At 40.8% G+C, this 13,445-nt stretch overlaps 1 protein-coding gene across 1 annotated transcript; it reads left to right on the forward strand.

Moving 5' to 3' along the window:
* The first annotated feature begins 9,054 nt into the window (after window positions 1-9,054).
* LOC107288115 (tubulin alpha-1D chain) lies at window positions 9,055-13,227 on the forward strand. Its single transcript, XM_015816698.1, has 4 exons — window positions 9,055-9,138; window positions 11,174-11,396; window positions 11,804-11,952; window positions 12,149-13,227. Exons 1-4 carry the CDS (start codon window positions 9,136-9,138, stop codon window positions 13,130-13,132), a joined length of 1,359 nt encoding a protein of 452 aa, XP_015672184.1. The 5' UTR covers window positions 9,055-9,135; the 3' UTR covers window positions 13,133-13,227.
* Window positions 13,228-13,445: the final 218 nt, after the last annotated feature.

Genomic DNA, 13,445 nt, shown 5'->3' on the forward strand with positions numbered 1-13,445 from the left:
ACCTAGAACTAAGGAGAAACTTCCTGACAGTGAGAACAATTAACCAGTGGAACAACCTGCCTCCAGAAGCGGTGAATGCTCCAACACTGGAAGTTTTTAAGAAGAGACTGGACAGCCATTTGTCCAAAATGGTATAGGGTTTCCTGCCTGAGCAGGGGGTTGGACTAGATGACCTTCAAGGTCCCTTCCAACTTTACTACTATTATTATTATTATTATTATTATTATTATTATTATTATTATTATTATTATTATTATTATTATCTCATGATTCAAGGTGACTCTGAGCAGCTTCACAGCAAGATAAAACACCCAAACGTTTGACCCTTATAAATATAAAAGCAGATTAAATTAAGGAAATTAAAAACAAGTTGACAAACCCTAGGTTTGCAGGGGATCCCTTCCCTGTTAGTAGACCAGCCACCTCCTTGTGGTCTCTATATGGATGGATGGACAAATCCCAGCATTGTGTAAACAGTTGTCAACATTCCTCCCTTAGAGTTGCAGAAGAAACAGTCTGCATTATAAGAGGCAGCTTCTGGAAAACTAAAAGCTTGGGCAGGCAGCCAAACACAAGGGGAGAGTTTTAGGAGGAAATGATTGGTTGATGCAAGAATTTTTGTTTCATTAACTAGCATTGCCTCTACTCACCCCTGGAATTGCGGAAATAATGAAACTCTGGAGGAAAACAAACTGATTATGAACAGTTTAGCAAAAGAAACCTATTTAGATTGTACAGGAATCAGTAGAGAAAAATGAGCTCGTGGCTTCGGTTGCTCAGAATGAGAAATAGAAAGTGTGTGTAAAAAGGAGCTCATTCAATACAGTAGTCATACCAAGAGCAGAGAAATGCCAAACAGTAGCCATTCCAGAAAAATCCGTACCAGATTTTGTACTGGATCAAGTAATAGGTGGGAGGAAAAAAATAACTGTAAAATTGGTAGGTCTGTGTTTGTTCTGTAAACGGCAGAACTGTCTCAGGATACAAAGCCAATCATTTTCAAGATTGCTAGCACATAGGGAGCATATCTGCAAACAACCAATTCTAATTTGTTCAATAGAGGGTGATCAAACTAGCCATGGTTTAACTCAAATGTGCAAGACTAATTTTATGTGTGTTTGGAAGTGGTAAAGGTTTTTTTTGGACTGGCCAGTATCTTTTGAAATTATAAATTTTAGCAGATCACAGACGCTAACTTTTGTTCAGTATTGGAATAAAATCATTGAATAGCCATATTATTTTTACACAACCTTCCAATTGCTAATGTGGGCTACTACCCCAAAATATGTTGGGAAGCAAATAACAACAACAACAACAACAACAACAACAACAATAACAATAACAATAACAACAACAATAATAATAATAATAATAATAATAATAATAATAATAATAATAATCCAACTGGTGTTTCTTATCTATCTTCCTTGGTTGTGTCATGAGATTAAAATCTAATTCTAGGTTTTTTGCTAAATCACTGTTTTTCTGTCTCCCTAGTACGGTTCTTGTGCTTTTGAAAATTATCCAGCATCCAGGAATTTATCCAAAACATTTTTATTCTGGCTGTCCATAGTAAGTTGTAGTTGCTGAATTAAACTCACAGTATCCTTCATGGCTGGCCAGGCTGGTTGGAGCTGCCTGTGTCCTGTTTAGAAACTTGTCAAGTGAGCAACTTTCGGCTAATGAGGTGAAGATGGAATGCATTTTACCTGCATTTCAGGCTTGCAATTAAAAATATAGCAGCAAGCCAGTAAAAGAAGGCAAGGATGGGGCCTGATCCAAAGAAACACAAAGAAATAGCAACGAGGGGAAAAAATAATAAAATAAAAATAATAAATCCTGGCAGAATACAGATACTCCTCCATTTATGACCACAGTTGAGCCCAAAATTTCTGTTACCAAGTAAGACAGGTTAAGTGAATTTTGCTTCATTTTGCGACCTTTCTTGTCACAGTTGTTAAAATGAATCAGTTGCAGTTGTTAAGTTAGTAACATGGTTGTTAAGTGAATTTGGCTTACCCATTGACTTTGCTTGTAAGAAGGTCATAAAAGGTGATCACACGATTTCAGAACACTGCAGCCGTCATAAATATGAGTCAGTTTCCAAGCAATCAAATTTTGATCGTGCAACCATGGGGATGCTGCAATGGTCATAAGTGTGGAAAATGATCATGTCACTTTTTTCAGTGCTGTTATAATTTTGAATGGTCACTAAATGAACTGTTGTAATTCAAGGGCTACCTGTATCAGAGAAGGATATGTAATGCAGCTTCCAGCCTGCTACCTAACCCCTGGAAATGTAAATATAGTTGAGGATAGAATTTTGTAACTTGGAGATTCTGAAACTTCAGAGTTTTGTGTCCCTTAAAACCATGAACATGTGCAACCTGTCCATAAATCAAAAAAAATAATTGGGGAGGGGAAAACCCAGGCAAGATATAAATATGATCCTTGTTTTTAATAATTAAAATTTAATCTATATACCCCAGGACAGTGATGGCGAACCTTTTAGAGACCGAGTGCCCAAACCGCAACCCAAAACCCACTTATTTATCACAAAGTTCCAGGGCAGCATCAGCATTGTGGTGCCCTTGGAGGGGGTATGGGGGCATGGCCCACTGGGTGGGCATGGCTGCGGTTGTCACGGCAAACTGGATGGGCGTGGCTGGGGTGGGCATGGCCATCTCGATGTTGCTCATGGGGAGGAAGCCTGTGAGGGCTGGGCAGGGTTGGGGAAGATCCAGGGGATCTCTGGTGGGTGGGGCAGTGGGCAGGAGGTCCAGCATAGATGGGGGGGGGCACGCAATCCTAGCTGGGACTGGGGGGCCATGGTGCCAATGGCGATCCGGCTTTCCCTGCTCGGGGTGGCCTTTGGCTTGCTGAGTGGCCGCTTTGCCTTCTTTGTGCCTGGTGGGGCTGCCGGTCTGGGCAGCGGCGGCGGCCTAATGGACCTGCGCAAGCTGCTGGCAGTGGTGGCGTGCGTGCCCACTGAGAGGGCTCTGAGTGCTGCCTCTGGCACGCATGCCATTGGTTCGCCACCACTGCCACAGGAGATCTTGGACTTTATAGTACTCCAGTTACCTGTTGTGTGAACAGGCAAAGCTGGGAGCAAAGCTTGTGTATGTTTTGACAATCTTCCTGTTTCTTCCACGTGGTAAAAGGCAAAATAAAAAAGGGATTTCTTCAAAGTCAGCATTTTTCAATCTCAACAATTAAGTATGCTGGCTGTGGAATCCTGGGCCTTGAAGTCCACATATCTTAAAGTTACTGAGATTGAGAAATACTGCCTTAGTTGTTTGCAACTCTCTGTGGGATCGCTACAAAGTTTGACAATCCCAACTGTAAATAGTTGTCATCTCAATTCTCTGAACACAGACCTTATGTTGTCAAGACAGCATCTATCTATAAGAGTAAAAATAGATTTGGGGAACACCTAAAGTTGCAGGAATACCACATATCTAATTGGGAGTGGGTTATCTTTGACTCAGTGCAGACTGCTGGTGTCTGCCTGGACTGGTCCCTTTGTCTTGATGTTTTTGGAAATAGTTTACCACTGCCCACTTTCCAGGGCTAAGCAGGCATGACTGCCCAATTGGCTTCATGGCTAACTATAACTCATGATCTCTGATTTCTAGTCTAGTGCCTTAACCACTCCACCAAACTTGGTCTCAATTGGGAGGGTAGGGTTTTCAGAGTAATCTATTAAGGACTGAACATATTAAGGACTGAACATAACTAGTGCGTATCAACTTCTGAATGAAATTATTGGCGGGGGACAAAGTCTGGAATGGAATGAACACTGGAGAAAAGAGCTTGGCTGGCGAGAATCCTGGTCACGAACATTCCACACTGCACTGTTTTGCAAAGGTTGTATCTTACATTATGCAGAATCTTAATAGCTTATGTAGGACAGAGCAATGGTCTCCTTTCAAACATGGGCATGTTCAATTTCAGGTTCTGAAGGCTTAGTCGTTTCCTTAAACCTGGTCCTTTCCCAAACCTGGTCCTTTCCAGTTTAAAGGCAGAAGTAATAACCCTTCTTGGAAGCATAACAGCTGATCTCTTTTAGTCATTTGGAACTGCAAAGATTATAATTTGAGAAGTGCAGACAAGTACAAAAACCAGAATTGAACAGCCCTTTCTCAACAGAGGGGGAGGGATCTGACATCATCTATCTCCAGTCTACAACACAGTCCTTTCGATAGTTCCATGAAGGCTCCACACCCATTTGTACTACTCAGGTGACCCTGAAGACACTGATAAGCCTCCAGGTAGCTTTAAGGACTGGCTAAAAGAATGCAAATGAACAACTGTCTGCAGGAATATAAATCTTTCCATTCCCCACCATCCAGCCAGAGCTGAAGAAGCTTCTTGGATGAGAAGCAAAATGTCTTCAAAGAAAAGTCCAGTTGCCTCGGGAGGTCAAAGCATCTTTGGGACAATGATGACCTGAATGACTGAGAATCTCTATAGACATTTACAAAAACCAGAGTCTCATAAGAGAATCACACTCATAAAGTCATTGCCCTCTGCATCTTTTAGCAAGCACAGGGGTACGAAATATAGGCTGCAGAAATCTATATAGTATATAGAACATTAACAAAGCCCCAAACTCCTGGACCATACTTACTATTGTTTTAGGTGTATAGTGGAATAACATGTTCTCTTTTGTCCAAAGGGGTGTGTGCCAATGCCAGTCCTCTAGCCCAGTATTTCTCAACCTTGGTAACTTTAAGATGTGTAAACCTGAACTCTGGAGAATGCTGACTGGAGAATTCTGGGATTTGAAGTTCACACATCTTAAAGTTGCAAAGATTGAGAAACAATGTTTAGTAAGTTCTCTCAACAAAAGAGTTTGATGACTTCAAGGTCCAGAAGCTGACTATTCCTCATACTTGCAGTACTATAAATGAACACCAGAGGGCACTGTTTAGCAATGGAGCATTGAATTGCAAATACTGGTATGGAACTGCAGTCTGGTTAGATAGCTCTCTCTCTCTCTCGCTCTCTCTCTCTCTCTCTCTCTCTCTCACACACACACACACACACACACACACACACACACACACACACCAAAAAGTTGCAAAAACACAAAAAGGGTGATTACTATAACTGCTATTTAAACAATTGATCCTCCTCAAGCTTAGTTGTGGGAAGAATCCAGAGAAAGAAATATTTTGGGGAAAAATGCAGATGTAATAATCCATTCAGGAAGGTTGGGGCCAGGAAGCTAGAAGCTATCAGATTAGGAAGATAAAGACCTCTAAAATCTACATACCCCACCCAAACTCTAAAAGACATGACCTTTGGGGACATAATAAGATTAACCCACCAATACCAAAAGGGCACACTCAAACCTCAGGTCAAAATACATGAGACAGGGAATACAAAGCCTCAAACAGGAATAGGAAACAACCTCAAGAGCCCCAGAAGGTATAAAAAAACCACCATTCCCAGCAACATGTGGTCAGCTTTCCCAGAGACACACTTCTGTCTGACTCTGCCCTTCAATAAACTACAACCTTCTTTCTAAATCAGTCTCCATTTTGTTTATTCCCAGCTTGGACTGGACCCTGATGAAGATTTTTCTTTCAATAAGTAAAACAATAAATGCCAACAGAAGCAGATAATGAGCTAGCTGTTAGCAAATTCCTATCACTCTCACAGCCTGACACAGTAATTTTAATTGTTATGAAAATCAAACAGTCACTTACCCACAAGTTCTGCAAGCATAAAAGTAAGCAGAGAGACCCTGATCTTGCCATTCAGTTCCTCCTCCCCTAGTGTTGCATGATATAAAGTGTTCTTGAAAATGGAGCTAGGATTATAAGGTTATGCCCTAGTAGAAAAGTCAACTTTCCCTGGTCGTGTTTCAAGAACAGGGTATATACTTGCTTTGCTGAAGGCTCTAGGGTTGGGGCTTCTGCTGACAGAAAACTTCAGCTGGGATCCACCACAATCCAAAGAAAGAAAGAAAGTGCTGGAAGGAAGCTATAGCTAAGTCCATTAGTTTCCGTTGATAGGAATCAATCACCAGCTTCTCCAAATTCAAACTTGCTGGAATTATTAAGTTAAAAAAAGAAAGAAAGGAGCACTTACCCCTTTTGCACAGTTCCTGTTTGTCCTGCAAACAGTCCTTCCAAGGCAGCTCTGTGTTCAGACTTGTCCGTTGCCTTGGAAACAATGCCAGACATTGCCTTCTTGGCTTCATACCGTTGGTGGGCAATGTTGTTGCTTGCTCCTGAGTCCCAGAGACAAAACTCTTAACAAGTCTAGACAAGTCAGATCAATATGAACTCTACCGGGGAGTTGATGCACCCACCAGGCAGCAGATGAAACGTAAATTGCTTGTGTGCATGTGCCAACATGGTCTGGGGCAAGCCAGGCAGAAAATAGGATGCAGGACCAGCTCCTGGCTTAACCCATTCCTTTCATCAATGTGATGTTTGATGATATGGGGGAGACCAGCAGTCCCTCCCAAAGGGATGAAGGGCAGAGCTATGTCAGTGTTAAGTACTCCTGATCAATATGTACACATTGAGGATATTTATAGCTTGCTTTTTAATTTTAACTAGACAACACATGATACATTGTTTCAGAGATATTTCCTTAGCAGATGGTTCCTCAGTGCTTTCAACAATGTACTTGAAAAGCTCTTAAAAGTTCAGGAAGTTATTCAGAGGTGTATCTGTCTTGAAAGTAGCCAGTGTTGAACTTTATAGCACAATCAAACATCAGTAGTTGGCCACATAAACGTTCTATGATATTTTGTATTATGTCATAAAAGGCATAATACATTTATGATAAACTTTATGCCTTAAAAGTTTTATAAAACTTCCAAAATTTTTAATTCCACGGGAATCATGGGTCTTAGATTTTGGACACATGTTGTAAGTTGGCCCATTTTGAGATACTTTGGTTGAAAACATTTTGCCCCATGATGCACCCTTTCACCAAGATAAAACACTCATACAGACATGAGAGTTTCAACAAGCTATTTTTAAAATTACTACTCATATAAGAATAACAGAGTTGGAAGGGATCTTGGAGGTCTTCTGGTCCAACTTCTTGCTAAAGCAGGAAACCCTATAACATTTCAGACAATTGGTTGTCCAATCTCTTCTTAAAAACCTCCAGTGTTGGAGCACCCACATCTTCTGGAGGCAAATTGTTCCACTGATGAATTGTTCTGTTACAAAATTTCTCCTTAGTTCCACCTTGCTTCTCTCCTCAATTAGTTTCCATCCATTGCTTCTTGTCCTGCTTTGGAGAATAGCTTGACCCGCTCTTCTTTGTGGCAACCCCTGAAATATTGGAACACTGCTATCAGATCATCCCTGACATATTATTTCATGAAGTATAACAAGGGAATGGTTTCAACAAGAGTCATGGTGGTGCAGTGGTTAGAATGCAGTATCGCAGGCTAACTCACTGCTTGCTCACTCCAGGAGTTCAATTCTGAGCTGCTCAAGGTTGACTCAGTTTGTAAATCATTGTTTTTGGCTTAGCACATTGTGGAAATATAACCTGTGTTTCTGGTTATAAATTTATAAAGGAGTTATAAATCAAGCCTCGGTAGGCCTCACTTACTTAAACTATATAAGGAAGTTTTTAAGAAGAAACTGGACAGCCATTTGTCTGAAATGTTATAAGGTTTCCTGCCTGAGCAGGAGGTTGGACTAGATGACCTCCGAGGTCCCTTCCAACTTTATCATTGTTATTATTATTAAAGTGGGGATCCTCCCTCCCCCTTATGTATATTTGAATTGATAAGTTGAAATGAACCATTATTCTCTTTTAAACAAGACTTATGGTACTCTGCTCATTTCATGAGCATAACTTATACAGGATGGAAGGACCGAGTGCAGAGCTGTAGGTTGACTTTTTCAAGAAACTTATCTTGTCCATTCAGTAGGCCTCACAGGACTAAAGAGACTAATGCTGTATTTCCAGTAAAGTTGATACCACTGTGTTATCTCATTTGTCAAGCTGCAACTAGGCTGAGAAGTGGGAGGAGTGTGCTACTATTCCATATTTTCTGCTCAGGCAGATTTGCTTTCTTAAGTGGCACAATTTCCATGCTCTGAACCACATACACCATCCCAGGGGTTTCAGACTGAAGAAACTATTCATTGATTAAAAAAACATATTCCCAGAATCTTGGACCAAGAGGCAAAGCTCTAATGGCAGAAAATTGATGTCTTGAAGTAAACATTTTTTTATGTTCTAAATGTCATTAGTGTCTTGCAGAACCTCATCACATTTGCATTGAATCCTGGGCTCTGTGGCACACTTTTGAAACACCTGGCAGCCTATTTTTATTTATTTATTTATTTATATTTATTTATTTAGTTATTTTTACAAATAACTCAATGGGGCAAACATAACCAACGCGCTTTCCTCCCATTTTCCCCACAGCAACAACCTTGTGAGGCATGTTGGGAGTGACAAGGTCACCCAGTCAGCTTTCATGCTAAGGCAGGACTTGAACTCATGGTCTCCAGCTTTCTAGCTTGGTGCCTTCACCTCTAGAATAGATCAAACTGTCTCTCTCGCTTCCTCCAGCTAGTATAAGAGGTGTCGTTTTGCTTATTTATTTCAGTAGGCTTATACGCCGCTCTAGACATGCCTTTCAGACTAAAATGCAAAGAGTACAAATATAACGATACAATAAAATGACAATATAGTCGTTAACACCCCATGTTCTGAAGAACAATCAGGGAAATTAAGCAAACAGGAGAACTAAACCAAAACACAGTGCTCAATATCATGTTTAAAATCCACTAAGTTCAGCTTTGCTTTGCCCAGGCATCTTGACTGAACAACATAATGAGAATTTTCTGTTGCCGGAATATTGTTTATGTTCCCTCTCCAACACATGTGCACAATCCAGGTTAGTTATAATAGAATTGTTAGTTGTAACCAAGGCCTAGCTTTGCTTTCATTACTGATTACTTGTTGAGCTGGACTGTAACTCAGAAACCGTTCTGACAAAAGCTAACTGACTCCGTTTCTAACAACAAAGCATTTCTTTTTGCTGGCAATGCTATAAAAGCCAGCCTTGCAAAGGACAGCTTAATTCACATCCTTCGTCCTCTGGGCTCTTCGCTTGCCAGGTCAAAGAAGATTTGCAAGATGGTGAGTCTTGCTTGGAATTCTTAGCTTCCCAGGAGCTGGAAGGGAACTTTCTTTCTTTCTTTTAGTTTTTTGGGTGATCTCTCTCTCTCTCTCTCTCTCTCTCTCTCTCTTTCAATATATAATATGCAATGCAATCCCAGTGCCTTTTCTGTGGAAATACAGGAATGCTTAGGCTTGTGCTGAAATATATCTTAAAAGGTACAATGCATAAAAAAACAGAAAAGAAACAAAAAGTCCATAACAACGGAGGGGGATAGCTTTCATTAACTTGAGCAGCTCTGGATCTAAGGTTGCCTATTCCCAGAATTCCCAGGAAGCTGCTAGAAATTTTGGGAATTGCACATATTTGGAAGGTGTTCAGGATGGAGAAGTTGAAGTTGCTAGGAGGGTCTTTTTCTTTTCCACTTATTTCCCCCCCCCTTTTTTTTTTGCTTAGCCTTAGTTTCAGTAAAGGTAATATCAACACTATATTTTTGAAAGCACTTTGGATGAGCTGTGGATGCTTAATCACAATGTTGAAAAACAGGTTTTGGTAACCCACCAGGTATGTCCTCGGTTCAAAGATGAGCTTCTCGGTGGGGAAAGAGAGTTTTAGATTTGCAGGCGTGAAGCCAAACCACCACCAAATTCACTCATGACCTGAAACTGAATCATCACTTCAACGAGTGGTTTCGGAATACAGGGGTTTTATTTCCAGCTTAACAAATACGGAATAAAACTGTCGGTTGTTAACACTCCTATGTGCTAAGATTTCAGCAGCTTTACTATGCTTGGAATTTACACCTATACATACAAGTGAGGAAGAAAAGGTGTTTTCCAGTTTGGTAAGCACAGATGTAAACCAAAAGGCCAGGTATATGCGCCGAAATGGTTAACTCTAGAGATTAAAAATAAAACTAAAACAGAGTATTATGAAACTTGGAAAAATTTGTACGATTGGTTAGAGATAAGGAGGATCGCTGAGGCGATTATTGATTGACTAGTTGACATCATAAGGACTTCTTATTAGTACTTACATTAGGGCACAACTGAAAGATATGTAAATATAATTGCTGACGATTGAAAGATGGTTTAGCAAAACTTTTACAGATGTTACACGCACAGTTTGTTATACATTGTCCTGTTAAAGAATATATTTTAAGTTTCTGTTTTTCTTTCTGTAACATAAGGTAATACTAATAGCACTGTTGAAGTCAGGGAAGTTGAAGTATGTCCATTTTTGTTTTTAAAATGTATATTTAATAAAATTTGTAAAACAAATCCAAAAACAAAACAAAACAAAAGGCCAGGTATAAATCTAATCTAAATAAATTTATAAGAAAATATGCATGAAGTTGCCTTTTATCGGTACAAATTTTAAAATATAAAGTAACATGTTATCTAAAAGCAGCCCTGTGGTTTCCTTCCCGTGACATGTTATTTGATGCATGGTACTGACCCAGGTCTTCTACCTACAGACCTTGGGCAAAAATATTACTTCAACTTTTCCAGATAAAGCGTGGTTGGTCTAATTAATATCTTTAGCCACAGCAGAGGATAAATTAAAGGAAGGAAGATACATTTTGATCAGTTCTAGGAAGTTTAGCTAAAGACCTTTTTATCCCAGGTGGCTTTCTACGACTCAGTTGTCTACATCTCTTGGAAACTTGAGAGAGGAGACTATTCTTTCTTTATAGCCCAGATTATAAACTTTGACCCTGGCTGAAAACAGAATATTTCCCAGATACTTGCTGGGATAGTGCCAGGACTGAACTATTGGAAGGGAACCAGGATTTATTCTAGAAAACTCGAGCCAAGTAGGCAGAGCTAGGAAGACTTCAGGAAATATGTAATAATTTTCCTTACCTAGGAGGTTATGATAACCAGCATGGCTGGCATACAGATTCTAGAAATGCTCCACTGCTTAGAAGATTAATCATCCATCACTTTGGGGTAGCTCACCACATTTTGCAGTTGCACACTATATTCTGTACTCTGCTTCTGATCACAGGTAACTTCTACACTGTGATAATTGATTTTGTTTGTTTTTTCTCAGCGTGAATGCATTTCTGTCCACGTTGGCCAGGCTGGTGTGCAGATTGGCAATGCTTGTTGGGAACTGTACTGTCTGGAGCATGGAATTCAGCCAGATGGGCAGATGCCCAGCGACAAAACTATTGGAGGTGGAGATGACTCCTTCAATACCTTCTTTAGTGAGACTGGGGCTGGGAAACATGTGCCTCGAGCTGTTTTCGTGGATCTAGAACCTACCGTGATAGGTGAGTGGTGCCTATTAGGAGGGGAACCTGATTCAGTCATTCTGAGATAAATCTGTGTAATTTTGTCTGGGTACTTTTCAGAATCCAAAGACAGCCCAAACCATTGGATTTTGTAGCATACATATAGTAAATTAAAATTAACTATTGTGTGTTCCCAAATCTCTGCACAATGACCAAGGTTTATTGGATAGTTAGGAACTCTGTGTCTTCTAAAGAGTTTCTCAAAGCTGCACCAGTTCCATACCTCTAGCAATCATAATACCCAGAAGTCTTGATCTCTCAAGGAAAGCAGCTAAAAATACCATAAATAAACAAACAGAAGTGTACAAATTTCAGAATGCAAGAAGAGTGACAGAGAGCTAATTAAAATGGAAATGATCTGATCTTTTCTGTACCTTGAATTCTAGATGAGGTTCGGACTGGCACATACCGTCAGCTCTTCCACCCAGAACAGCTGATCACCGGAAAGGAAGATGCTGCCAATAACTATGCTCGTGGTCACTACACTATTGGCAAAGAAATAATTGATTTGGTGTTGGACAGGATCCGAAAGCTGGTAATTGAAGTTGATGATAAGGAAAGCTGTTGGTAGGATTGAGTTGGTTTTGTCCTTAAGAATATAGAAGGAATCCTGGTTAATTTACAGGAGTGGAGATAATGCATGGCCAAAAGTGTTGGCTATACTTAAGGTCACTCTACCTAATTTCCTAAACCCAACTTACTGTTTCCATTTTTCCCCCCAATTTCTCCAGGCAGACCAATGCACAGGGTTGCAGGGATTTCTCATTTTTCACAGCTTTGGAGGAGGCACTGGATCAGGTTTTACTTCCTTGTTGATGGAAAGGCTCTCTGTGGATTATGGCAAGAAGTCCAAGCTGGAGTTTTCCATTTACCCAGCACCTCAAATATCAACAGCTGTGGTGGAACCCTACAATTCAATCCTCACCACACACACCACCCTTGAGCACTCAGACTGTGCTTTCATGGTAGACAACGAAGCCATCTATGATATCTGCCGTAGAAACCTGGACATTGAACGCCCAACTTATACAAATCTGAATAGGCTGATTGGCCAGATTGTGTCCTCCATCACTGCCTCGCTGCGGTTTGATGGGGCTCTGAATGTAGACCTGACCGAGTTCCAGACCAATCTAGTGCCCTACCCCCGCATCCATTTCCCTCTGGCTACCTATGCTCCGGTCATCTCTGCGGAGAAGGCCTACCATGAGCAGCTTTCTGTGTCTGAGATCACCAATGCTTGCTTTGAGCCTGCTAACCAGATGGTGAAGTGTGATCCTCGCCATGGCAAATACATGGCATGCTGCCTTTTGTATCGTGGCGATGTGGTACCTAAGGACGTCAATGCTGCCATTGCCACCATTAAAACAAAGCGAACCATCCAGTTTGTAGACTGGTGCCCTACAGGTTTTAAAGTGGGCATCAACTACCAGCCTCCGACTGTGGTTCCTGGGGGAGACCTAGCCAAAGTTCAGCGGGCAGTGTGCATGCTGAGCAACACCACAGCTATTGCTGAGGCCTGGGCCCGCCTGGACCACAAGTTTGATTTAATGTATGCCAAGCGGGCCTTTGTGCACTGGTATGTTGGGGAGGGGATGGAAGAAGGGGAATTCTCTGAGGCCCGGGAAGATATGGCTGCCCTGGAGAAGGATTATGAGGAGGTGGGCACAGATAGCATTGAAGGAGAAGGTGAAGAAGAAGAAGGTGACGAGTATTAGCACTGAATATTAATACAGTATGAATATTTAATTTCTCTGTATAGCTAACTTATCAGTTGCTTTGCGACTTGGGAAGTCCCTTCTCAATAAAAATTTTAATCATTTTATAGAGTTGCTTTTCAATTATTTTTTTCTCACTTGTTATTTAATGATTATCTGCCATGCTACAATCTGCTCCATGCACATATAATTCTTGGCATAGTTTAAATCCAGCTTACATTTCCTTCACGCTGTCCTTATCCTAAGCAATTTGAAGATGCGTTTCAGTACAACGTGGTCTAGTATTTAGGCAATCAGTTCAGCACCAATAATC

The sequence above is a fragment of the Protobothrops mucrosquamatus genome, unplaced genomic scaffold, assembly GCF_001527695.2.
Source record: "Protobothrops mucrosquamatus isolate PMUCROS unplaced genomic scaffold, P.Mucros_1.0 scaffold481, whole genome shotgun sequence".
Classification (NCBI taxonomy): Eukaryota; Metazoa; Chordata; class Lepidosauria; order Squamata; family Viperidae; genus Protobothrops; species Protobothrops mucrosquamatus.

What these genes read in the sequence shown, in the direction of transcription:
- LOC107288115 (XM_015816698.1), top strand. An exon ending in TCTAGAACCTACCGTGATAG is followed by an intron (nt 11,397 to 11,803) that starts GTGAGTGGTGCC and finishes CTTGAATTCTAG; the next exon opens with ATGAGGTTCGGACTGGCACA. An exon ending in TGGACAGGATCCGAAAGCTG is followed by an intron (nt 11,953 to 12,148) that starts GTAATTGAAGTT and finishes CAATTTCTCCAG; the next exon opens with GCAGACCAATGCACAGGGTT.